The sequence below is a fragment of the Mesoplodon densirostris genome, chromosome 4, assembly GCF_025265405.1.
Source record: "Mesoplodon densirostris isolate mMesDen1 chromosome 4, mMesDen1 primary haplotype, whole genome shotgun sequence".
NCBI lineage: Eukaryota > Metazoa > Chordata > Mammalia > Artiodactyla > Ziphiidae > Mesoplodon > Mesoplodon densirostris.
This window is the reverse complement of record NC_082664.1, coordinates 68938166-68965200: the sequence shown is the minus strand read 5'-3', so window position 1 is coordinate 68965200 and position 27035 is coordinate 68938166. Positions and strand designations below refer to the sequence as shown.

Genomic DNA, 27035 nt, shown 5'->3' with positions numbered 1-27035 from the left:
CTAAATGTGAGACCAGACACTATAAAACACTATAAAACTCTTAGAGGAAAACATAGGAAGAATACTCTTTGACATAAATCACAGCAAGATCTTTTTTGACCCACCGTCTAGAGTAATGGAAATAAAAACAAAAATAAACAAATGGGACGTAATGAAATTTAAAAGCTTTTGCACAGCAAAGGAAACTATAAACAAGACCAAAAGACAACCATCAGAATGGGAGAAAATATTTGCAAACAAAACAACGGACAAAGGATTAATCTCCAAAATATATAAAAGCTCATGCAGCTCAATATGAAAAAAACAAACAACCCAATCAAAAAATGGGCAGAAAACCGAAGTGGACATTTCTCCAAAGAAGACATACAGGTGGCCAAGAGGCACATCACTAATTATTAGAGAAATGCAAATCAAAGCTACAATGAGCTATCACCTCACACCAGTCAGAGTGGCCATCATCAAAAAACCTACAAACAATAAATGCTGGAGAGGGTGTGGAGAAAAGGGAACCCTCTTGTACTGTTGGTGGGAATGTAAATTGATATAGCCACTATGGAGAACAGTATGCAGGTTCCTTAAAAAACTAAAAATAGAATTACAATATGACCCAGCAACCCTACTACTGGGTATACACCCAGAGAAAAGCATAATTCAAAAAGACACATGCAGCCCAGTGTTCATTGCAGCACTATTTACAACAGCCAGGTCATGGAGCAACCTAAATGCCTGTTGACAGACGAATGGATAAAGAAGATGTGGTATATATATATATACAATGGAATATCAGCCATAAAAAGGAACGAAATTGGGTCACTTATAGAGACGTGGATGGACCTAGAGACTGTCATGCAGAGTGAAGTAAATCAGAAAGAGAAAAACAAATATTGTATATTAACGCATGTATGTAGAACTAGAAAAATGGTACAGATGAACCGGTTTGCAAGGCCGAAATAGAGACACAGACGTAGAGAACAAATGTATCAGCAAAAGGGGGGAAAGCCAGGGGTGGGGGATCTTGGTGGGGGTGTTGGTGGGATGAATTGGGAGACTGGGATTGACATATATACAGTAATATATATAAAATGGATGACTAATAAAACCTGCTGTATAAAAAAAAGTTAAATTAAAAAAAAAACCAAGTTCAACATAAGCAAAGTTATTCTTTGTACAGGTTAATAAAACAGTTAAACCTCTCATGAGATGGATCAGGAAAAACAAAAGAGAAGGCATATTGAAAACTAATCAGGAATGGATGAAGGGACATTATAGATATAGCAGAGATTAAGACAATAAGAGAACATTAAGAAAAATTTCATGCCAAAAAATGTGAAGATGACGATGCAATGGCAAAATTCCTGGAAAAAATCTAACAAACAAGCAAATCAAACCCGCAAACCAGACCTCAAAAAGTTAAAGCAATTAAGGAAATGAAATATGTAGTTAAAAAAAAATTTCCCACAAAGAAAACAGCCGGTCCAGACTGTTTTACAGACAGGTGGTTTCATGTGACACATTATTCCAATCTCCTAAAAGCTCCTCCACAGAACTTGATGAAACATTCACCTACCTCATTCCATGAGGCTAGTATAACTGATGAAAACCTGAGGAGGGCATCCAAGAAAGAAAATTATAGGGCAGTCTCACTGATGAATATACGTGGAGAAATCCAAACATAAGCAAACCAAATCCAGAAGTTTACAAAAAAAGATAATTATTTCCAAGCTCAGTTTGTCCCACAAATGCAACCAAGTAAAAAATTAGTCAATAAAATTTTTTACATTTAAGTTTTCAGATTAAACCACTTTATAAAACATCAAAACTCATTCACGATAAAAAACCAAACCAAACAAACAAAAAACCAAACCAAAACAAAATGTGGATAACTATGAAGAGGATACTTTCTTAATCTGATAGAGAGCATCTACTAAAAAGCCTGTATCAAGCTTCATTCTTATTGGTGAAACATGAGAAACATTCCCTTTCACAAGCCACTTCTCTTCAGTTTTAAGTGGTAGTCATCTAGTTAGCACATTAAGGAGAGAGAGAGAATACAAATGAATATATGAGTAAATATAAAGGGAGAAATCCTAAAGAATCTACAAACAAATGCTTGATATAGGAAAATTTAGCAAGGTGGCTGGATATAAAATCAATTACATTTTTTAATACAATAGCAATAAAGAGATTACACACACACACACACACACACACACACATACACACCCATTCCCACATACTTATTTAGTAACTGCAAAGAAAAATATGAAGTATCTAGCTAGGAATAGATTTTTTTAAAGACATAAGACTTTTACATAGAAAAAATTTTATACTTTGTAAACAACCTCAACAACAGGAGAGGGATCATGTTTATGGGTATTATAGAAGTACCAATTATCTTCAAGTTTACCTATAGATTCAATTTAACTTTAATTAAAATTTCAACAAGAGACAATCAATTGCCAAAAAGGGCCAAATTATGCCTAAAGATGAATAAGGCCAAAAACTTTACTCTAACAGACACTAAAATTTATTATAAAGACAATGTGGTATGGGCACAGAAATGGGCAAACACACAAATGGAATACAATAGAGGGCACAGAAACAGACTATGTCTATATGGCAATATAATACACAACAAAGGTGAATAGCAGTCACCAGAGAGAGGAAACTTGGATTTCTTTAGTAAAGTATGGGACAATTTGTTATCCATATTAAAAGAGGAAATGAAATCGGAACCCTACCTCACTACAAACATAAAAATAAATTCCAGATAGATTAATGACTTAAATGTGAAGGACAAAAACCTTAAACATTTTAGAGAGAAATAAAAGAAAGTATCTTTGTAACCCTGAAGAAAGTTTTTTTAAATCAAAAGACAGAAAGTACTAACCAAGAAGTAAAAGATTGATAAATCTGACATTTAAATTAAGAATGTCTGTGGGGCCTGGGTTCAATCCCTGGTTGGGAAACTAAGATCCTGCAAGCCATGTGGCACAGCCAAAAAAAAAAAAAAAGCATGTCTATTAATCAAAACACAATGTTACCTAAAAATAGGTAAAGATATGCATGAATTGTGATTTCACAGAAGGGAAATAGTGAGGCACAATAAACATATAGAATGGCACTTAAAACATCAGGAACCAGATATATAAGGTAAGATCATAACAAGATACCAATTTACACCCACTGCATTAATCAGAGTTGATGTCTGAGTAAGTGTTGGTGAAGAAGTGGACTGAAGGGTACTCCCATATACTACTGATATATATATGCAAAAATTTTGGAAAATAGTTTGGATATTTCATTGACAGGAGGGTAAACTGCTGTACATTCACACAATTAAATATTATACAGCAACCAAAAAGAATGAACAAGCTGACACATAGAGGAAGTTTAGAAATATCATGTTGAGTAAAACAAGTCTCAGAAACACTGTGATACCATTTGCCTGATCAAAACCAAGCAAAACTAAACAAGGTACTGTTTAGGGAAACATGTATATGTGATATACTTTTTTAAAATGCAAGAGAATGACAACTTTAAAATTCAGGATAGTGATTACCTCTAAACTAAGGCAGAAAGAATGGTATTAGAGAGGAGCACACATATAACTTCAATAGTATCAGTGTTCTTGTCCAGGGATAGCTAAATCCGGCCCATTGCCTGTTTTTGTAAATAAAGTTTTACTGGAACACATTCATTCATTTACAGATTAGCTATGATTGCTTTTAAGCTACAGCAGAATTGAGTAGGTACAAAAGAGACTGTCTGGGCCAAAAAGCCTAAAATATTTACTCTCTGGCCCTTTACAGCAAACCTTCATTAACCTCTGTGCTAGTTGTGCTGAACTCACAGGTTTTCACTTTATTATGACACTTCATAAGCCATAATCTTAACTGTATTTTTCTGTATACATAAAATGTCATATCATTAAATACTTTTTGGAAAGACTTTCTCTAAACTGTACATTTTATTAACTGGGAAATTATAAGTGACCAGGACATAAACTGGATTTTTTTAAAAATGTAAGTCAAATGTATGAAAATATAAACAACAGAAACCTGAAACTGTTAACAAGTATCTGGTTCTTAAGAACACAGAATGGCACTAACAAACCAATAAAACGCATACCTGAAAAGGTTAACAGGCTTAATATTTAATTTCTTGGTTAAATCTGACTGTATGGAAGATACATTATCCACCAAATAACTTTCCTTCCCTTTTAATATGTACTTTTCTTTCAAGATCCTAGCCTAAAAAAAAAAAAAAAAATCACATAACTAAATGTTTGCCTTCCTCTGCAAATGGAAAATCATTCACCAACCACAGAAACTTGGCATTATTAAGGTACTTAATAAGATACTACATAACTAGAGGGTAACTGATTGCTGTTAAAAATTTTTATCAAGTCTAAATAGCGGATCCTTACAGAGTTAGCAAATCCACAGCGCAAGGAAGTGGTGGAAGAAGATGCTGAATTACTTCCTCAGTAAGGAGATCACCACAGTGGGAAACAAAGCTCTTGATAGCTGAAAAACAGAACAGACTTTTACTTAGCAGAGTGTAATGAACCATGAAGAAAGCATTCAATTATGGTAAAGCATTTGTATTTTTGTTAGAGGAATAAAGAAATGTGCTAAAACCAAAAAAATTCTTGAAACTCTAGTAAAATAAAAGGAAACTAGTGTCTTCTACCTCCAAGCAAACTAAAAAAACAAAACAAAACAACAACAGAAAAACTCCCAAACTTCCTAGAATTACTAAAAGAGACCAACAACCAAATTAACAAAATGTTGCTTTCCTGGGATTTTACTCAGCCCTTGAGCTCAGAAGTAGCAGCTTAGACCCTCAAGTTTGCCAGTTCTACACTAGTTCTAAAGAACCAGGCTGACTTTTAAGTCAGCATGTCAGGCTTTATAGATGTTACCTGAAACACACAAGTTTTTATAAGGAGTTATTTCATATGTAGAATAAAGTGAATATTTAAAAGTTAGATTCAGTTTCAAGGAAGCACTGATTTTGGTTTTGTTTGTTTATTCATGGTATTTTTACTCCTAAAAAAGATGGTTTTTAAGAAAACGTGCTTCAAAAAAAAATCAGTGCTTCCATGTCTTTTCAGGGAACCCACATCTCCTTAAGCTCAAATTTTCATGGTGGATGCTATTTTTTTAATGGTCTATGTGTTGTAGAAGGGTATAACTTTCACATATAAAAAAGTAAATGGAAACCATACTTAGTCAATGCTAATTAAATTCAACCCTAGAGGAATGAATGCCTACTTAACACAAAGCAATCTTAACATTTCTCAACTGATCGCATTATAATAAAACATGCAATCCTAAGGATAAGGACATGTAAATTTGGTTTATTATATCATACTTCTGTTATAATCACCAACTAATCAATTATGTTCAATAAAAAAAATTCCCAGAAGCAGATTTTTCCCCCAAACTTAAATAAAACATACAAGTATATGTAAAGTTAAAGGATGGAAAACGCCAGAGGAAAAGGAGAGAAAAGACTAAACTCAACCTACCACAGAGAGCACCAGCTCGTCCTTCCAAGGTTACCTGCCATGTAAATGAATCTCCTCGGCTCTTTTCTGTTTCTAGATCTTTCGGAGACACTGGAAAGACACACTTCCACAACAGCAGAACTCGAGCAAGGTGATGACTGACAAACGCAGGACCTGTAATTTATTCAACTTGTCTTGTAAAAGAACCCAAAGTGGTTACTCTTTAAAACCCTTCCCTCTTAAAGTAAACATATTTTAATCTACTACTGCTGGACTACTTTGTCCCTCTGGTTCCAGTGAATGTACTACTGATCAATGACTATCTGAAGGCACTAGAGTACAGAGAGGAAAAACAAGGAACTAACAGTAAAGTCTGGGCTCTGGTGTCCTCTCTCCTACTACTGCTGTGACCTCTTTGAGCCTCAATTTCTTTTAACCATAAAATGAAGCCAGAACTACCTGCAAAGGTTTGTCCTTTGCTTATCTCCAAAGGTTTGTCCAGATCCAAACAACAGAGTGTACTTTAAAGTAGCCTGAAAAACTAATGTACTATGTAAATGCCAGGTACTATTGTTCGTAACAAATAACATTGTATCCTGAAAGTAATTCTAACTTTTTTTTTTTTTTTTTTTTGCGGTATGCGGGCCTCTCACTGTTGTGGCCTCCCCCGTTGCGGAGCACAGGCTCCGGACGCGCAGGCTCCGGACGCGCAGGCTCAGCGGCCATGGCTCACGGGCCCAGCCGCTCCGCGGCATATGGGATCCTCCCAGACCGGGGCACGAACCCGTATCCCCTGCATCGGCAGGCGGACTCTCAACCACTTGCACCACCAGGGAGGCCCCTAATTCTAACTTTTGACAGCAACTTTGTTCCAGGCCAAAAATCAGATGTGATATGTCTAAATGGAACTTTTTTTTTTAAATATTTCAAAGCAACATTTAAGAACTGAATACACAAACCCAGTAATGAAAGGCAATGTACTGTACAATGATAGCTTTTTATAGTTGTCCTTTGGTACCTGTGGGGGATTGGTTCTAGGACCGCCCCCCCCCCCCCCGCCAGATACCAAAATTCAAGGATACTTAAGTCCCTTATATAAAGTGGCATAGTACAATCTGTCCTCTATATCCGTGGATTTGGAACCCACGGATACAGAGAGCTAACTGTAAGTATTTGATAGCATGCAGCATTATCAGTTAAGAAAAGAGAACTACGACATATAAAAACCCAAACGCACAGCTTCTCTCCCCAAGTAATATTCTTTAAAATTCTGGTGTTATCTTAAAATTCTCTTGTAGGTACTCCCTACTTCTTATTCCCATGTTCTGCTGACTGCATGCTTTTCTTCTGCAGTATAGCAGCACAGCATAGAACTGTACTGGGCTCTGAAGGAGATCACCTAGGTTAACATTCTGGCTCCATCCACTTATTAGCTGTTTAAACTTGGATAAGTCACTTAATCATTTTGTGCCTCAATTTCCTACCTATAAATGGGGATAACAACAGTATTTACCTCATGTGACAGTTTCTGAGGCTTATATGAGTTTATATAGAACAGTGCACCCATGATAAGAATTTATATATCTGACATTATGTAGTTATCATTCAAAACTTGTCTTATTTGCATGTGAAGAGGTGACAGCATAATGGCAAAATGAAAGGACAACAGCAAGCTAATCATTATTTTTTTAAGCATGCAATTTAGTACATTAACAAAATAATTTCTTCATTTTTCTTCTGACTTTCTTTTTAGCAAGAGGGCCTAGGCTAATCCCTACAGCAAAATAAACGTAATTCACTCTTGCTCACTACTTTCTTCCATGAAGTAGTAATAAAAACATCCTAGAATTGGGATAAAATAAGGAAATTGGAGTAAGGCAATTAAGAATAAGTGACTGTAAGAGGTTTCACATGCACATACAGGCATACTCATATAATGGGCTGTGGAAATAGAGAAAATTCTGAATGCAAAATTTAGTCAGATACCAAAAAACAAAGTAAGGATGAAGTCACTGGGAATACCCACAGTTGACAAAAGTTCCATAAATATTTGCCACTGTACCCTTAAGATACCTCTCTAACTCAGGAGTGAACAGTGTAGCATCACTTCCCAGAGAGGTAACAAGATAATTTATTTCAGAAACATATGTAAACTAAGTTACTAAAAATGATTGTAGTAATTACAAAGTTAAAAAAATAAACAAAAGTAAGTTCATTCACGCCAGGAATAATGTTGGATCTAACAAAAACCAAACACACATTGTAGATACCTGCAAGTGAATCAAAGGTGTTGTATGTGGCATCAGATAAATTGGGAAGTATAGCAAAAAGGGGTTAAAAATGTTGGAGTTCACATTTGAGGAATGGACTTAAATGTGGTCTATATGAGTTTACATTAGTTCAGAACAGTGAATTTGTTAAAAATAATAATGAAAATTGTAAATGGGGAAGGAAATGCTGAAAATGCAAAACGTGTTAAAACTGCCAGGCAAAAATTAATAAAGCACTCAGACCATCATCTAAATTCCATTTCCCACAAAATATAATCAGAGCTCCTTGGAGAACTGACTGGTTGCAAGCTGAGGCAGAAATTATTATTTTTTAAAAAATACATATACATAACTTTAATCACAGTTAAATATATACAACTATGCCAATCTCCTAGGTGCCTTCTGACCTCGGTCCTCTCTGATCCCCTCCCCCTAACATCCCACTCCTTGGAAGTAAGTCATTTCTAGAATTTTGTATCTAACTGCCCCTCATTCTAAGGCAGAAATTATGATGTAAAAGCTGGGACATCTTGTCATGCCAAAAATAAAGATGTTATCCAAGAACACTAGTTTCATATGAACCAACTACTAGGGGCTCCCAATGACTAAAGATGAAACAATTTGAAGATCAAAGAATAATGACTGCAGTGTTGTTGGTGGGAATGTAAATTGGTACAGCCACTATGGAGAACAGTATGGAGGGTCCTCAAAAAACTAAAAATAGAACTACCATATGACCCAGCAATCCCACTACTGGGCATATACCCTGAGAAAACCATAATTCAAAAAGACACATGCAGCCCAGTGTTTATTGCAGCAATATTTACAATAGCCAGGACATGGAAACCACCTAAGTGTCCATCGACAGATGAATGGATAAAGAAGATGTGGCACATATACACAATGAAATATTACTCAGCCATAAAAAGAAATGAAATTGAGTTATTTGTAGTGAGGTGGATGGACCTAGAGTCTGTCATACAGAGTGAAGTTAAGTCAGAAAGAGAAAGTATGCTAACACAGGGGCAGGACAGGAATAAAGATGCAGATATAGAGAATGGACTTGAGGACACGGGGAGGGGGAAAGGTAAGCTGGGATGAAGTGAGAAAGTAGCACTGACATATACACACTACCAAATGTAAACTAGATAGCTAGTGGGAAGCAGCCGCATAGCACAGGGAGATCAGCTCCATGCTCTGTGACCACCTAGAGGGGTGGGATAGGGAGGGTGGGAGGGAGATGCAAGAGGGAGGGAATATGGGGATATATGTATACGTATAGCTGATTCACTTTGTTATACAGCAGAAACTAACATAACATTGTAAAGCAATTATACTCCAATAAAGATGTCAAAAAAAAAAAGACTGCATTCAATTGAAACATATAAACATATAAAAATCTATGAGTTTATAAAGATATCTAAAAGCAAAACCTCACTGATACCCTTTGAAAATTACTAGCAACCAGTAACACATTCTAAAAATTGATAATAAAGTGAAAGAATCATGCATTAAGAAAAAAAGCCCAAGAAAACAGCAAATTAAATAAAACATCAACTTAATTTTTATTCCTTTTTGGTATGTTGAATATGAATGTGCATTAAAACATGATGTACTGGGCTTCCCTGGTGGCGCAGTGGTTGAGAGTCCGCCTGCTGATGCAGGGGACACGGGTTCGTGCCCCGGTCAGGGAGGATCCCATATGCCGCGGAGTGGCTGGGCCCGTGAGGCATGGCCGCTGGGCCTGCGCGTCCGGAGCCTGTGCTCCGCAACGGGAGAGGCCACAACAGTGAGAGGCCCGCATACTGCAAAAAGAAAAAAAAAAACAAAAAAAAAACAAAAAACATGATGTACTAATCTCTTTTACAAAGGAGAAAGGATCTCTTGTAGTCTTCTTCCAATGGGATTATCCTGTTTTGAAAGCTTTTATTCATTAAAATATTGCCATTTATTAAGTAGTTTATCTTCCCCTTTAATTAACCAAGAATATCAGTACAGCAGGCATGAAACACCTAGCCAGAAGCAAATAAAATCTTGACCACATTATTCCCATCACATTGTGAAATCATGATCTATGCCAGGGGCCAACAAACATTTTCTATTAAGGCCCATGCAGTAAACATTTTTGGCTTTGAAAGCCATACTGTCTCTATTGCAGTTACTCAATTCTGCCACTGCAGTACCTAAAGGCTATAGACAATATGTAAAGAAGTGATTATAGTTGTACTCTAATAAAAAGTTTGATATGTATATGTATAACTGATTAAATTTGTTATAAAGCAAAAAATAAAAAAAAAATTTAAAAAAATAAAATAAAAGATTCTTCTTAAAAAAAAAGTTTGTTTATGCACACTGAAAACTGACTATCATATATTTCTCATGTATCACAAAATATCCTTTTTGTTTTTAAACTATTAAAAACATAAAAACCATTCTTAGCTCACAGGCTGTATAAAACAGGTGGCAAGCCAGATTTGGCCCATAGGTTGAACTCAGATCTAGTCCAATAAATCTCTTTAATCATCTCAAAAACATTACTTAAAGTGGCTCTTCATTTATGATTATTTAAATTAAGCTCCTTTTAGATCAAATTAGTTCAGAGGTGTCAAAATGATTTATTGGTCAAATCCATCTAGTTTCATATCTTAGCAGTAAACCACACAACTATACAAAGAGACTTAAACTATAGCTTTAATAAAGTAATAAAATAGAGTTTTAAAGTTACAGGATGTAAATATAATAGTCATGATCATAAAATAATTACTGATTTTTAATAAATGTAATTTAAACGTGCCTTATCCCTGTCAATGTAACTACCTTATTAGTGTCACCAATTCTCAGAACAGCTACAGAATTGGATTCATGGGCTATCGCATGTTCTCTTGCCTATCCTTATATTGTAGAAATTTTTTTTTCTGAAGGTAGATGGGAATGATTTTGGGAAAAGCCAGACTCATTCAGAGATAACCGTGAAAGTTGATCAAATTGGCTTATCCTACTTAAGGCTCATAAATTGGTCTTGAAGAGAATTTCAAATAAGGACATCTGAAAACATTCTGAGGATTGGAGTAAATAAGTATATGGCTTCCTAAGGTGACTGCTAGGAGAAAAACATTTATGTGGATATTTAAATTCTGGTATATATTAAGTTAGTCTTGTCAAATCATACATTAGAGTATTTATGCTCAGAAAACACCAAGCAGTCTGTAGTTATGTAAACCCTCCACAAGACTTACCTAAGGTCATCAGGGCAGCAATCAACAACCATCCAGCTTGTGTGCGCTGATTTGAAAGGCGACTGTTCTGAGCAGCAGAACATAGCAAATCCTCTGCTAATGTCATAATAATCTATTGACGTATAGAAGAACAAGGTAAAAAAAATGTATATCAGTTTATAGGTTACTGGACAAATGACAGCAACTAATTATAACAATCTCTTGAAAAATTAACTCTTACACATAATAAATGTCCACGATAAAAGACTGTCATTCACGTAGACTATATTATAGGACAATGTCGTACATGAAACTAAAAAAAGTAACTTTTCAAGGATAAATTATAGGTTGTATAATAAGTATACAATAGGTATACTGGTTGTACACAGCAACCCTATAATTCTTTGTGGAGTATATGTGACAACATTGTACAACCGTTCAAGTTTCGCTGTATAAAATTTGAACTTACTTTTAGTTTTAAGCCACCATCTTCATAGATCTGTAATTACCAGAGGAAGTTTCATTACAGGACTCTCTCCTTTTAAAATTCTGCACACTACTTTGATACCTCAGTGGCTGATAATAGTCTTTCCCGAGGCAATATACTATATAACCACAGTTAAAAGTACTCAATAATCACACAATGAAGTAGCTTCACAGTAAAGGGGGATTAATTAAAATGTTATATTTTAGAAGTCTAAGAAATAGTTCTAAAACAACACAGAGGAAAAACTAGATATTTCACCTTTATGGATAATGCATGCTTATAGAGTGCAAATGCCGACAGGCATCTAACATGTCTAAGAAAACATCTCTGTAACCAATCACCTCTAGAACAGCAGCAAATATTGTGAGTTGGCACATACCTCTTCTAAAGAGGAAGGCTAGCATATTTTTTTTTCTTTATAACAAATTTAATCAGTTATACATATACATATGTTGCCATATCCCCTCATTTTTGCGTCTCCCTCCCACCCTCCCTACCTCACCCCTCCAGGCGGTCACAAAACACCGAGCTGATCTCCCTGTGCTATGCGGCTGCTTCCCACTAGCTATCTACCTTACGTTTGGTAGTGTATATATGTCCATGCTGCTCTTTCACTTTGTCACAGCTTACCCTTCCCCCTCCCCATATCCTCAAGTCCATTCTCTAGTAGGTCTGTGTCTTTATTCCTGTCTTACCCCTATGTTCTTCATGACATTTTTTTTTCTTAAATTCCATATATATGTGTCAGCATACAGTATTTGTCTTTCTCTTTCTGACTTACTTCACTCTGTATGACAGACTCTAGGTCTATCCACCTCATTACAAATAGCTCAATTTCATTTCTTTTTATGGCTGAGTAATATTCCATTGTATATATGTGCCACATCTTCTTTACCCATTCATCTGATGATGGACACTTAGGTTGTTTCCATCTCCGGGCTATTGTAAATAGGGCTGCTATGAACATTTTGGTACATGTCTCTTTTTGAATTATGGTTTTCTCAGGGTATATGCCCAGTAGTGGGATTGCTGGGTCATATGGTAGTTCTATTTGTAGTTTTTTAAGGAACTTCCATACCGTTCTCCATAGTGGCTGTACCAATTCACATTCCCACCAGCAGTGCAAGAGTGTTCCTTTTTTTCCACACCCTCTCCAGCATTTATTGTTTCTAGATTTTTTGATGATGGCCATTCTGTCTGGTGTGAGATGATACCTCATTGTAGTTTTGATTTGCATTTCTCTAATGAGCAAAGATGTTGAGCATCCTTTCATGTGTTTGTTGGCAGTCTGTATATCTTCTGTGGAGAAATGTCTATTTAGGTCTTCTGCCCATTTTTGGATTGGGTTGTTTGTGTTTTTGTTATTGAGCTGCATGAGCTGCTTATAAATTTTGGAGATTAATCTTTTGTCAGTTGCTTCATTTACAAATATTTTCTCCCATTCTGAGGGTTGTCTTTTGGTCTTGTTTATGGTTTCCTTTGCTGTGCAAAAGCTTTTAAGTTTCATTAGGTCCCATGTGTTTATTTTTGTCTTTATTTCCATTTCTCTAGGAGGTGGGTCAAAAAGGATCTTGCTGTGATTTATGTCATAGAGTGTTCTGCCTATGTTTTCCTCTAGGAGTTTGATAGTGTCTGGCCTTACATTTAGGTCTTTAATCCATTTTGAGCTTATTTTTGTGTATGGTGTTAGGGAGGGATCTAATCTCATACTTTTACATGTCCCTATCCAGTTTTCCCAGCACCACTTATTGAAGAGACTGTCCTTTCTCCACTGTACATTCCTGCCTCCTTTATCAAAGATAAGGTGACCATATGTCCGTGGGTTTATCTCTGGGCTTTCTATCCTGTTCCATTGATCTATCTTTCTGTTTTTGTGCCAGTACCATACTGTCTTGATTACTGTAGCTTTGTAGTATAGTCTGAAGTCAGGGAGCCTGATTCCTCCAGCTCCATTTTTCGTTTTCAAGATTGCTTTGGCTATTCGGGGACTTTTGTGTTTCCATACAAATTGTGAAATTTTTTGCTCTAGTTCTGTGAAAAATGCCAGTGGTAGTTTGATAGGGATTGCATTGAATCTGTAGATTGCTTTGGGTAGTAGAGTCATTTTCACAATGTTGATTCTTCCAATCCAAGAACATGGTATATCTCTCCATCTATTTGTATCATCTTTAATTTCTTTCATCAGTGTCTTATAATTTTCTGCATACAGGTCTTTTGTCTCCTTAGGTAGGTTTATTCCTAGATATTTTATTCTTTTTGTTGCAATGGTAAATGGGAGTGTTTTCTTGATTTCACTTTCAGATTTTTCATCATTAGTATATAGGAATGCCAGAGAATTCTGTGCATTAATTTTGTATCCTGCAACTTTACCAAATTCATTGATTAGCTCTAGTAGTTTTCTGGTAGCATCTTTAGGATTCTCTATGTATAGTATCATGTCATCTGCAAACAGTGACAGCTTTACTTCTTCTTTTCCAATTTGGATTCATTTCCTTTTCTTCTCTGATTGCTGTGGCTAAAACTTCCAAAACTATGTTGAATAAGAGTGGTGAGAGTGGGCAACCTTGTCTTGTTCCTGATCTTAGTGGAAATGGTTTCAGTTTTTCACCATTGAAGACGATGCTGGCTGTGGGTTTGTCATATATGGCCTTTATTATGTTGAGGAAAGTTCCCTCTATGCCTACTTTCTGCAGGGTTTTTATCATAAATGGGTGTTGAATTTTGTCGAAAGCTTTCTCTGCATCTATTGAGATGATCATATGGTTTTTCTCCTTCAACTTGTTAATATGGTGTATCACATTGATTGATTTGCGTATATTGAAGAATCCTTGCATTCCTGGAATAAACCCCACTTGATCATGGTGTATGATCCTTTTAATGTGCTGCTGGATTCAGTTTGCTAGTATTTTGTTGAGGATTTTTGCATCTATGTTCATCAGTGATATTGGCCTGTATTTTTCTTTCTTTGTGGCATCCTTGCCTGGTTTTGGTATCAAGGTGATGGTGGCCTTGTAGAATGAGTTTGGGAGTGTTCCTCCCTCTGCTATATTTTGGAAGAGTTTGAGAAGGATAGGTGTTAGCTCTTCTCTAAATGCTTGATAGAATTCACCTGTGAAGCCATCTGGTCCTGGGCTTTTGTTTGTTGGAAGAGTTTTAATCACAGTTTCAATTTCAGTGCTTGTGATTGGTCTGTTCATATTTTCTATTTCTTCCTGATTCAGTCTTGGCAGGTTGTGCATTTCTAAGAACTTGTCCATTTCTTCCAGGTTGTCCATTTTATTGGCATAGAGTTGCTTGTAGTAATCTCTCATGATCTTTTGTATTTCTGCAGTGTCAGTTGTTACTTCTCCTTTTTCATTTCTAATTCTATTGAGTCTTCTCCCTTTTTTTCTTGATGAGTCTGGCTAACAGTTTATCAATTTTGTTTATCTTCTCAAAGAACCAGCTTTTAGTTTTATTGATCTTTGCTATCGTTTCCTTCATTTCTTTTTCATTTATTTTTGATCTGATTTTTATGATTTCTTTCCTTCTGCTAACTTTGGGATGTTTTTGTTCTTCTTTCTCTAATTGCTTTAGGTGCAAGGTTAGGTTGTTTATTCGAGATGTTTCCTGTTTCTTAAGGTGGGATTGTATTGCTATAAACTTCCCTCTTAGAACTGCTTTTGCTGCATCCCATAGGTTTTGGGTCGTCGTGTCTCCATTGTCATTTGTTTCTAGGTATTTTTTAATTTCCCCTTTGATTTCTTCAGTGATCACTTTGTTATTAAGTAGTGTATTGTTTAGCCTCCATGTGTTTGTAATTTTTACAGCTCTTTTCCTGTAATTGATATCTAGTCTCATAGCATTGTGGTCGGAAAAGATACTTGATACAATTTCAATTTTCTTAAATTTACCAAGGCTGGATTTGTGACCCAAGATATGATCTATCCTGGAGAATGTTCCATGAGCACTTGAGAAAAATGTGTATTCTGTTGTTTTTGGATGGAATGTCCTATAAATATCAATTAAGTCCATCTTGTTTAATGTATCATTTAAAGCTTGTGTTTCCTTATTTATTTTCATTTTGGATGATCTGTCCATTGGTGAAAGTGGGGTGTTAAAGTCCCCTACTATGATTGTGTTACTGTCGATTTCTCCTTTTATGGCTGTTAGTATTTGCCTTATGTATTGAGGTGCTCCTATGTTTGGTGCATAAATATTTAAAATTGTTATATCTTCTTCTTGGATCGATCCCTTGATCATTATGTAGTGTCCTTCTTTGTCTCTTCTAGTAGTCTTTATTTTAAAGTCTATTTTGTCTGATATGAGAATTGCTACTCCAGCTTTCTTTTGGTTTCCATTTGCATGGAATATCTTTTTCCATCCCCTTACTTTCAGTCTGTATGTGTCTCTAGGTCTGAAGTGGGTCTCTTGTAGACAGCATATATATGGGTCTTGTTTTTGTATCCATTCAGCCAATCTGTGTCTTTTGGTGGGAGCATTTAGTCCATTTACATTTAAGGTAATTATCGATATGTATGTTCCTATTCCCATTTTCTTAATTGTTTTGGGTTCATTATTGTAGGTCTTTTCCTTCTGTTGTGTTTCTTGCCTAGAGAAGTTCCTTTAGCATTTGTTGTAAAGCTGGTTTGGTGGTGCTGAACTCTCTCAACTTTTGCCTGTCTGTAAACGTTTTAATTTCTCCATCAAATCTGAATGAGATCCTTGCTGGGTAGAGTAATCTTGGTTGCAGGTTTTTCTCCTTCATCACTTTAATTATGTCCTGCCACTCCCTTCTGGCTTGTAGAGTTTCTGCTGAGAGATCAGCTGTTATCCTGATGGGGATTCCCTTGTGTGTTATTTGTTGTTTTTGCCTTGCTGCTTTTAATATGATTTCTTTGTGTTTAATTTTTGACAGTTTGATTAATATGTGTCTTGGCGTATTTCTCCTTGGATTTATTCTGTATGGGACTCTCTGTGCCTCCTGGACTTGATTAACTATTTCCTTTCCCATATTAGGGAAGTTTTCAACTATAATCTCTTCAAATATTTTCTCAGTCCCTTTCTTTTTCTCTTCTACTTCTGGAACCCCTATAATTCGAATGTTGGTGCGTTTAATGTTGTCCCAGAGGTCTCTGAGACTGTCCTCTGTTCTTTTCATTCTTTTTTCTTTATTTTGCTCTGCAGCAGTTATTTCCACTATTTTATCTTCCACCTCACTTATCCGTTCTTCTGCCTCAGTTATTCTGCTATTGATCCCATCTAGAGTATTTTTTATTTCATTTATTGTGTTTTTAATCGATGCTTGATTCATCTTTAGTTCTTCTAGGTCCTTGTTAACTGTTTCTTGCATTTTGTCTATTCTATTTCCAAGATTTTGGATCATCTTTACCATCATTATTCTGAATTCTTTTTCAGGTAGACTGCCTATTACCTCTTCATTTGTTAGGTCTGGTGGGTTTTTATCTTGCTCCTTCTCCTGCTGTGTGTTTTTCTGTCTTCTCATTTTGCTTATGTTACTGTGTTTGGGGTCTCCTTTTTGCAGGCTGCAGGTTCGTAGTTCCCGTTGTTTTTGGTGTCTGTCCCCAGTGGCTAAGGTTGGTTTAGTGGGTTGTGTAGGCTTCCTGGTGGAGGGGACTAGTGCCTGTGTTCTGGTGGGTGAGGCTGGATCTTGTCTTTCTGTTGGGCAGGTCCACGTTTGGTGGTGTGTTTTGGGGTGTCTGCGGACTTTTTATGATTTTAGGCCACCTCTCTGCTAATGGGTGGCGTTGTGTTCCTGTCTTGCTAGTTGTTTGGCATAGGGTGTCCAGCACTGTAGCTTGCTGGTCGTTGAGTGAAGCTGGGTGCTGGTGTTGAGATGGAGATCTCTGGAAGATTTTCGCCGTTTGATATTATGTGGAGCTGGGAGGTCTCTTGTGGACCAGTGTCCTGATGTTGGCTCTCCCACCTCAGAGACACAGCACTGACTCCTGGCTCCTCAATTTGGGATGATTTGTTGTCCATTCATGTATTCCACAGATGCAGGGTACATCAAGTTGATTGTGGAGCTTTAATCCGCTGCTTCTGAGGCTGCTGGGAGAGGTTTCCCTTTCTCTTCTTTGTTCTCACAGCTCCTGGGTCTCAGCTTTGGATTTGGCCCCGCCTCTGCGTGTAGGTCGCCGGAGGGCATCTGTTCTTCGCTCAGACAGGACAGGGTTAAAGGAGCAGCCTCTTCGGGGACTCTGGCTCACTCAGGCCGGGCGGGAGGGAGGGGCACAGAGTGCGGGGTGAGCCTGCAGCGGCAGAGGTCGGCGTGACGTTGCACCAGCCCGAGGCGTACCGTGCGTTCTCCCAGGGAAGCCGCCCCTGGATCCCGGGACCCCGGCAGTGGCGGGCTGCACAGGCTCCCGGAAGGGCGGTGTGGACAGTGACCTGCGCTCGCACACAGGTTTCTTGGCGGCGGCAGCAGCAGCCCCAGCGTCCCACGTCCGTCACTGGGCTCCGCGCTTTCAGTCGTGACTCGCGCCCGTCTGTGGAGCCCCTTTAAGCAGCGCTCTTAATCCCCTCTCCTCGCGCACCAGGAAACCAAGAGGGAAGAAAAAGTCTCTTGCCTCTTCGGCAGCTCCAGAGTTTTCCCGGACTCCCTGCCGGCTAGCTGTGGCTCATTAGCCCCCTTCCGGCTGATTTCTCGCTGCTAGCCCCAGTCCTCTCCCTGCGCTGTGACCGAAGCCCGAGCCTCAGCTTCCAGCACCGCCAGGGTGAGCAGACAAGCCTCTCGGGCTGGTGAGTGCCGCTCGGCACCGATCCTCTGTGCAGGAATCTCTCCGCTTTGCCCTACCCAGGTATGTGGGGAGTTTCTTGCCTTTTGGGAGGTCTGGGGTCTTCTGCCAGTGTTCAGTAGGTGTTCTGTAGGAGTTGTTCCACGTGTAGCTGTATTTCTGGTGTATCCGTGGGGAGGACGGTGATCTCCGCGTCTTACTCTTCCGCCATCTTATCCGGAAGTCTTGGCTAGCATATTTTTAAACAACCAACCAACTTACTATTAACTTAGGACTGCCTGCAGCCTCTACTTGTCCCCCACTCTTTAAAAAGGGTAGGGACAAAACAAACAAAGCCTGTCTACCTAAATTAATAAGATCTGAGGACATTAAATTTAATTAATACACGCAATGGCAATTCTTTGATTAGCAAGATGTGATGTGTTAGTTTAGAATATAACTAAAGTAATAAATTTAACTGAATAACATCACCTCCCGAAGTTGCCGATCACCTTATCCCAAAGGCATTGGCAATATTCAAGATAATTTAAGAATTTTTGAAGTAACCGTGTATTTGTCTGCAAAGCCTAAACTGCAGAGAATATACCATAATATTCATTAATAATGATGTGGAGGGACAAGAAAAAAGAAAGGAACAATGGTGATTTAAAAAAAAATTCTTATGTGTGTGAGGCCCAGATTATGAGGGCTTTTCACTGTCAAACAATATTCTCTGATAACTGACAATTCCTATTCAAAAAGAAACAAAATTCCCATACCACGCTTTGCCTATTTTGTGTTTTATATTTGATTAACAAAATTTCTTTAGTTCTCTTTACAATTCTTTGTACATTAAAACTGGGTTATTTACTTTCTAGGTTCTGTATCATTTATCTTTCTGAGAGTGCTACACTCAAAAGCCATTATTTTTCAGTAGCAAAGCAATTTGTCATCATTATGAGCTCCTGGTGTTTTATATGTTTACTATGTTTCTATCCATTGTTACCATTATTTTTTTGGATGCACACATTATCCCATTTTTGGTCGGGGGAGAGTCTAAAGTTACCTCCTGCATCCTTTTAAAATGAACACAGGCTCTGATGACTTCCTTGCTTTCCGGCATGACAAGATATTCCAGGCTTATACTGTGCATTTCCTGCCCCAGATCTAGAACCAGCCATTCCTTCAGGGGGCCCTAATTCCTTTTTGGTCGGAAATGGTATTTAGGGCCATAATCTGGGCACTGGGGGTGTTTCCTGCTACCGGGTTGCCATTGCTTTTATGTCTGGACAGTGTGAAAGGAAATTAAAAGCTCATACTAATATTTTCAATTTAAATTTAATGTATGGGCCTTTTACTTAATTTTCTTGATTCTACAATGGTAGCTTTTATTTTTTATATGGAAAATCTTGGTTCCTAAGAACATTCATTATCTACTTCATCTTACTAGATATGTAAACTAATTCTAGAATAATACCACCAAGAATACCACTAACTATAAAATTATTAAATGAAGTTTAAGATTTCTTTTGAAGCTCTATTTGTCCTTTACAATGCAATTTTAAAATGTACTTCTATGGCAGGGCTGAGTATATGGAAGAAAAAAAACAAAACTTCAGGAACAAAATCTGTTACTAACTGGAGATATTTCTAACAAAAAGCAGAGAAAGCAACTCCTCTTTAAATGTAGATATGAAATTTTTAACCATCCCTTCATTTTCACAGTAATTACGTTGATGGTACTTAACACTTAAGTAGTAGTAGAGCTGACAGCTCAGAAATTTGTCCTGCATGGTTCTTTACTGGGTGATACACAAGAAGACAATGATGTTTTTAAGAAAAACTTGAAATGTCACTATCATATGCAAAGAATGAAATCATTACCTTGCCCTTTCCATGAGGAATTCCTAAAGGACAATGTTTCACTGCTCCCAGCAGAGCTGCCACTGCAAAACTAAAGCCAGTCACTGCTTCAGGTGAAGACTTAAGCACAGTAAGCCTTTCAAGGCAACGGTCTAAGAGAGGTGTTAGGTAGGAAGGTAGTGCCACAGCAATGCAGTGTAGACACCAGGCAGCTGCTAGTCGAACAGAAATGCTAGGATGAAGAGTAACTGAAATGATATTGTCAAGGACGCCTAGAAGGACAGAATAAACAAATGATGACTCAGCTACACAGATAAAACTCAGTCATCAGTCAAAAGAGTAAGCAACCACATAGATATGAAATATATTATCTTTATCAAAAGCCAAATCAGAATTTAAAAAATTAAGTGATACACCATTATAAATAATTTTTTTGTACCCAAGAGTTACTTCTACCAATATATCTCAGGAAAATTGGCTTAAATTAAGTCAGGAGACAAAGGAAATTTTTACTTCCTAAATAAGCCCATGTTCTGCTTACTTTATCTTGAGATCATTAATTTGGTACTAGGAATTAAAAATTACCAATATAAAAAAAATTATCAATAAATAACAAAAACATCTTGAGAAGAAATGTCACATCTTGCTTCATCCTCCTTTTCTTTTAAATCCTTTCTGGCACATTTCTCTGCATAATCAGTATTCTCTCTATGTACCATATTTCTCTTAACCTGAGAACAAAATGTTGACGAAAATCAAGGCTTCACTAGATCCCCAGTGGGCTACTAAGCCACTATGCAGACAGTGAAGTGCCACTACCAGTAAGAAAAAAAAGTCTACATTTGCTATAATTCAACATATACCTTCATCAAAACATGTTAACAGTTCATGTCAACTGCTACTTAAACAATATATGCCCTAGGATAAATAGGTTACAAACCAAATATAACGTAAGCTTCAGTCAGCAGGAATTGTGTAGCACAAAGGACAAAAGCCATTAAAGATGATTTTAAAAAGTAATTAAATAAGCCAGTCACAAAAGGCCACATGCTGTATGGATTCCATTTATATTAAATCTTGTCCAGAATAGGCAAATTCGTAGAGACAGAAAATAGATTAGTGGTTATCAGGGCCGGGGGGAGGGGAAATGGGAAATGACTGCTAATGGGTGTAGGACTTCTTGGGGTGACGAAAACATTCTGCAATTAGAGAGTGATAGAGTTTGCACAACTCTGTGAGTATACCAAAACCACTGAATTGTATACTTTAAAAGGGTGAACGTTATAGTACGTGAATTATCTCTCAAAGTGATTAAATAATTTTCAAAGAGAGAAAGAAAAGAGAATGCCTGAAAAGACCTTTAAGGAAGTAAATTACTTGTACCATACAGAAACTAATACTTTCACTGCAGATGAGAGATATGAGTTCAGGTTTACTTCTCCATTTTTCTGTGTTATCTTAAATATCTCCAGAAAGGGGGTTGGAGATAGAGAGAGACCTAGAGAACAATCTTTAGTTACAAAAGCAAAAGAAAACAACAAAAACAAAAAAACATACCTTTAAAAATCTTGATTATATATATTTCATAAAACAACTCTAATAAATCTATAGTGAAATCTATAATAAATGAGCTATACGAGGGAGCTTTTCTTCCTTGGAGAAAAGTTGTCTAAAGTAAAAGTAAAAACAAAGTATTCAGACTAGTCACAAACAACAGATACCTGCACTTGAATCCTGTAGCAAAGGTGCAGCTGTGGTGCCAAGACTGTGTATGAGATTTCCAAGTTCTTGTAAAGCACATACCAACATATGCTGGCTGGCTGCTACATCTGCGGAGCCAAGCCGGGTTTCCAGATTACCGTCACTCATTACAGCATCTGATAGAAGTATAAGAATTAACTAGGCATCACTGTTTTATTAACTAAAATACTAAAATGGGGACTTGCATCTATAGAGAAAGAATTAAACTAATATAACCAATTTAGTTCAAGCAACCTGATCAGAGATGCCTTATTACTCTTTTAGCAAGTGGCACTGAAAGGGAGAACTCCAATTTTATCAATACTCAAGATAAGCAGAGTAGATTTAGTACAGTACAAGAACTGAGATGAACTAATTGTTTCAAAGACAATGTATCTTAACTTCTACAGGAAGATTATGAATTCTGAGGAACTACTATCCACCAGCCTTTAAGATTAGTACATATATATATAATAGTTCTTATCAAGGTAGATAATTTATGTCTCACCTATATACAGACTGCTTTACTCTGAAACAACTGACCTGTATTATAAAAGTGTTTTTTGGGTATTAATATAATTATATACCAGTACAGCTTTTCCAAAAGGACAATCCCTTTAGCACTGTTAAAACAGACTGTCTTAGAAGATCCATACCCATAACTTTCTTTAACTTCCAGATAGCCTGGCAAATATCCTTGGCAGCAGCAATTTGAGCCTTTTCTCCAAGAAGACCTCCAACAGTAGCTCGAAGGATAAATGAAACACAACGGCGACTGCAGACAGCGTCAATCTGAGTTTGGGTGGCCTTAGGGTGTGACTGTGAAACCAGGCTTAGGGTATGAGAAAGAAAGGCAGCAAAATTTTTCTCTAGCCATGCTCCTCCTAGTGTTGAAACAAACACCACGTAAGCCTAAAAAAGAAAGGAGTTTTATCTTCAAAATGAAATAATTTCAATTCTATATTAATGTTTTCTCTTCCATGAAATATGCAGAATTTATTAACATTTCTTTTTAGTCTTTCCTCATTTATATAGCCACCTTAGCTATATAAATGTAGTACTATTTTTTTGTTTGTTAAGCCAAAATTGAAGTACGCAGTCTTTCAACTGAGGTTTCATTTATGCTGCCTGTTTTATTTTGGTCAGACTACAAAGTTTCAGGATAGTCAGCATAGCTAGCTAATAAGTAAAATGTGCCTGTGACTTCTCCAAACAAAGCATTCAAACTCTTTAACATTCTGTGTGTTTTTTTTTTTCCTTCAAATTTTTGGCCACACGCTGAGCAGCATGCGGGATCTTAGTTTCCCAAACAGGGATCAAACCCATGCCCCCTACAGTGGAAGCCAGGAGTCTTAACCACTGGACCACCAGGGAAGTCCCTAAGGTCTTTAACATTCTGAACAAGAAAACCCAAATCAAACATATGAACACAGTGTAAGAATGAACTATGGTCTAATACCATAACTCTAAGGGAATTCAGTTCTAGAAACCAGAAAAGAAAGTTTACGGTGACGAATCACTGCTGTTTATTTTCATGAATGTTAATGGTTTGGCTTGCTCCAGGGATACAGACAGTAGTTTTCTTATGCAATCTGTTTTTTAAAAATACACAGTTTACAATTATACTGGGACGTCTTATATTTTCATGAAATCTAATATCATACAGTATAAAATAATGAGGATATATATGTGAATTTAAAAAAATACATGTTTGCTTTGAACCATAATGGCATTTAGAAAACAAGATAGTTCAAGGAAAGAATGCAAAGACCTCTATATTGCCTTATTCTGAGACCCTCTTCCCAAGGTTTAGCTTTTTAAGTTTTGTTTAGGACCAAGAATTTAAGCACTTTAAGTAGATTACATGCTGTAATCTTTATTTTGAAGTAGAAACCATATAAAACAGAAATATAATATTGCCCATGCCAAATATTATGTACCTAAAAGCTTAAATCTGAACTGTATAAGCACACACAAACACAAAAGAAAACATGTTAAACCACAAGACACATGGAAGCCCAAGGCCTAGAAACAAAAAGATGTTGTTTGTTTCAAAGGAAATAAACAATAGTCTCCCATCATTACGAACTGAAAACACATTGTGGGTAATAGCCTATTTAGTTGGCTTTGTATAAATAAGGTTCTCTTACTTGTAATCTAGTTTTTTATAAAGCGTCTTGGCCTCACCCCATCTATTTATAAACATGAGAGAATAAGTGATGACCTTGCACAGTATCACTTTCACCTGGAGTCAGATACTAAAACTTTCACTATAGGCCAGTGAGAATTACATTTAGATACTGATTTGTGATTCTAACCTGAGTAACTCCAACTCGGACATCCCTACTGACTGAACTGGTTCCTTTCAGCATATCTCCACTGGCTCGAAGAAATCCTGAACTCCCACGTAGAAACCCTGTTCCTAGTAATTCCAGAACTTCCTCCAGAGATACTCTGCGAACGCTTTGACGTGAGGCTGCTATAACAAAGAACAGAACAAAACATGTGATTCTATTTTACAGACTAAATTTTAATGCGTGATCTTGGTTTGCATGATCTTGAACAGTATGTTAACAGAAACAAAAATAAACTAAAAATCCAAACAAAAGGCAAAATTTACAGGACATTACACACACTAAAGTCACACAAGGGTTCAGAGGTCAAATCATAATGGACTCTGACCGTATCATGTCAATGACATCTTAGAGTCTATGCCACTTTGAGATTATGACCTACTGCTCTCTTGTCCTCAAGTTAAACAAGGGAAAACATAAATAAACGGCCCTAGTTCTCCATGAGTGAAAATGCTATACAAAACTTTGAAAATTCTTTTGAAATACTAAAAAGGCCAAAATCACAATTTTATCTTTCTAAGTGCTCTGAAACTTTTTTTTTTTTTTTTTTTTTTTTTTTTGCGGTAGGCAGGCCTCTCACTGCTGTGGCCTCTCCTGTTGCGGAGCACAGGCTCTGGACACGCAGGCTCAGCAGCCATGGCTCACGGGCCCACAGCTCCGCGGCATGTGGGATCTTCCCGGACCGGGGCACAAACCCGTGTCCCCTGCATCGGCAGGTGGACTCTCAACCACTGCGCCACCAGGGAAGCCCCTCTACAACTCTTAATGAAACTTACATAAAAGTAAAAATTCTCAACTGCAAGTACAACTTTTGTTATACCCTCAGTCTCTGAAGAAACCAAAGCTAAGTATTACTAAAACTGCCCGGTCAACCCTTAGGATGCAATAATTAAGAGCTTAGTTAGGCAGAATGTTTTAAATTTGTCTTCAGTTTGACACAGTTGAGTTTCTCCCTGTGAATATCTAGGGAATAACATCTCCTTTAAGAAAAGAACCCATTTTCGCCCTTTCATTCTTCTGAAAAATGATGGTCACAAGCTCTGATCCTCATTATTGACTTAAGTCATAAACAGTGGAAAAATAAACTTCTGTTAATCCAAGTCATGAACAAAAAATATGCTCCTCAGCCTGAAGATGAAACAGATAAAAATCTTTATCGGCACGTGGAAGAGAAACATAAGTGAATAGTACAAAATCCATGCTCTTGCGGATCATAAATTCTAAAAAGGAGAGACAACAATGAACATAACAAAGGACTAAGTATATAGTATGTTAGACAGTGATTAAAAAATGCAAAAAAATAAAGCAGGTATCTTTTATGTGTAGTGAGTTCAGTGGAGGGCTCTGGTAGGAGACGGACCAGAGTGTAAGGATGGTGCAAGAGCAGAAGATATAGGACCTTGTCGATCATTATAATAAGGAGGTGAGTAAAGTGAGGTGCCAGTGAGAACCTTGAGCAAAGGAGTGATATAGTCTGTCACTTTGCTTCTGTGCTGAGAGAAGACTGTAGAGGGGCAAAGGCAGAAGTAGAGAAAACCATTAGGAGCAATTTAGTAATTCAAGCGAGAGGTGATGGCTTAGATCAAGGTAGATACGATAGGAATCAAGGTATGCATACTTACATATTTTAAAAATTTTTTACTAGAAAAAATTTCAAAATTACAAAAAAGCTGCAAGAATAGTAAAATAAACTCCCATGTACCCTTCACCTAGACTCCATATCTTCCTTATCACTTTCTCTTTTTTTTTTCTTTTTTTTTTTGGGTTTGCGGGCCTCTCACTGTTGTGGACTCTCCCGTTGTGGAGCACAGGCTCCGGACGCACAGGCTCAGTGGCCATGGATCACGGGCCCAGCCGCTCCATGGCATGTGGGATCTTCCCGGACCAGGGCACGAACCTGTGTCCCCTGCATCGGCAGGCGGACTCTCAACCACTGCGCCACCAGGGAAGCCCACTTTCTCATTTTTGCAGAGTACGTATATGGCTAGTTGTAGTTACAGAAAAGCCCTCAATTTGAGGTTTTCCTCAAGAGAACTACATTAAGTAATGCTGTAAGCCTTCTCAATGCATAACGTCAAAAAGATATGTCAGGCTTGGTGTCAATCTGTCCCTACATTGGCGATATTATCTTTGAACACCTGAATAAGGTGTCTGCCAGTCTTGTCCACTGTAAAATATTATTTCCATTTGTAATCACTATGCCACCTCTGTGGTGATACTTTTTTTTAAAAATATTTATTTATTTATTTATTTATTTTTGGCTGCGTTGGGTCTTCATTGCTTCACGTGGGCTTCCTCTAGTTGCGGCGAGCAGGAGCTACTCTTCCTTGTGGTGTGCGGGCTTCTCATTGCGGTGGCTTCTCTTGTTGCAGAGCACGGGCTCTAGGCATGCAGGCTTCAGTAGTTGTGACACGCGGGCTTCAATAGTTGTGGCTTGTGGGCTCTAGAGCACAGGCTCAGTAGTTGTAGCACACGGGCTTAGTTGCTCCGTGGCATGTGGGATCTTCCCGGACCAGGGCTCGAACCCAGGTCCCCTGCATTGGCAGGCAGATTCTTAACCACTGCGCCACCAGGGAAGCCCTCCTTTTTTCTTTAACAGGTTATAATCCATTTCTATCATTACTAATTCTAATACTGTCCTGGATTTGACCAGCTTTTCTTCAGAAAGCTGGCCAGTGGAAGCTCCTCACTTTCTGGCACAACAAGACACTCCAGGTTCATCCTCAGACCTTCCTTGCCCCGACTCCATGAGCCACCTCTCCAAGGAGTCCCAACTGTAGATATGTTTTAATATTGTTAGGTAGAATAGTTATTGAGTGTGAGAAAGAAGATTCAAGGGTGACTTTACAAACTTCGGTTTGAACAACTGCAGGGA

The 27035-nt window shown here is 37.5% G+C and overlaps 1 protein-coding gene across 5 annotated transcripts in view; it reads right to left on the bottom strand.

The window, feature by feature from the left end:
* The window catches only part of HEATR5A (HEAT repeat containing 5A), a 117155-nt gene that overhangs the window by 63402 nt on the left and 26718 nt on the right, over nt 1–27035 (bottom strand). For 4 of the 5 annotated variants that reach the window (XM_060096347.1, XM_060096344.1, XM_060096343.1 and 1 more), the window contains 7 exons: nt 24125–24285; nt 22463–22718; nt 21788–21943; nt 20088–20338; nt 11022–11133; nt 5537–5689; nt 4430–4529 (listed from right to left, as the gene is read on the bottom strand). In XM_060096347.1, the coding sequence (XP_059952330.1) occupies nt 4430–4529; nt 5537–5689; nt 11022–11133; nt 20088–20338; nt 21788–21943; nt 22463–22718; nt 24125–24285 (1189 nt within the window). The remainder of the gene's footprint in view (nt 1–4429; nt 4530–5536; nt 5690–11021; nt 11134–20087; nt 20339–21787; nt 21944–22462; nt 22719–24124; nt 24286–27035) is intronic. The other variant, XM_060096346.1, reaches the window with a different exon arrangement.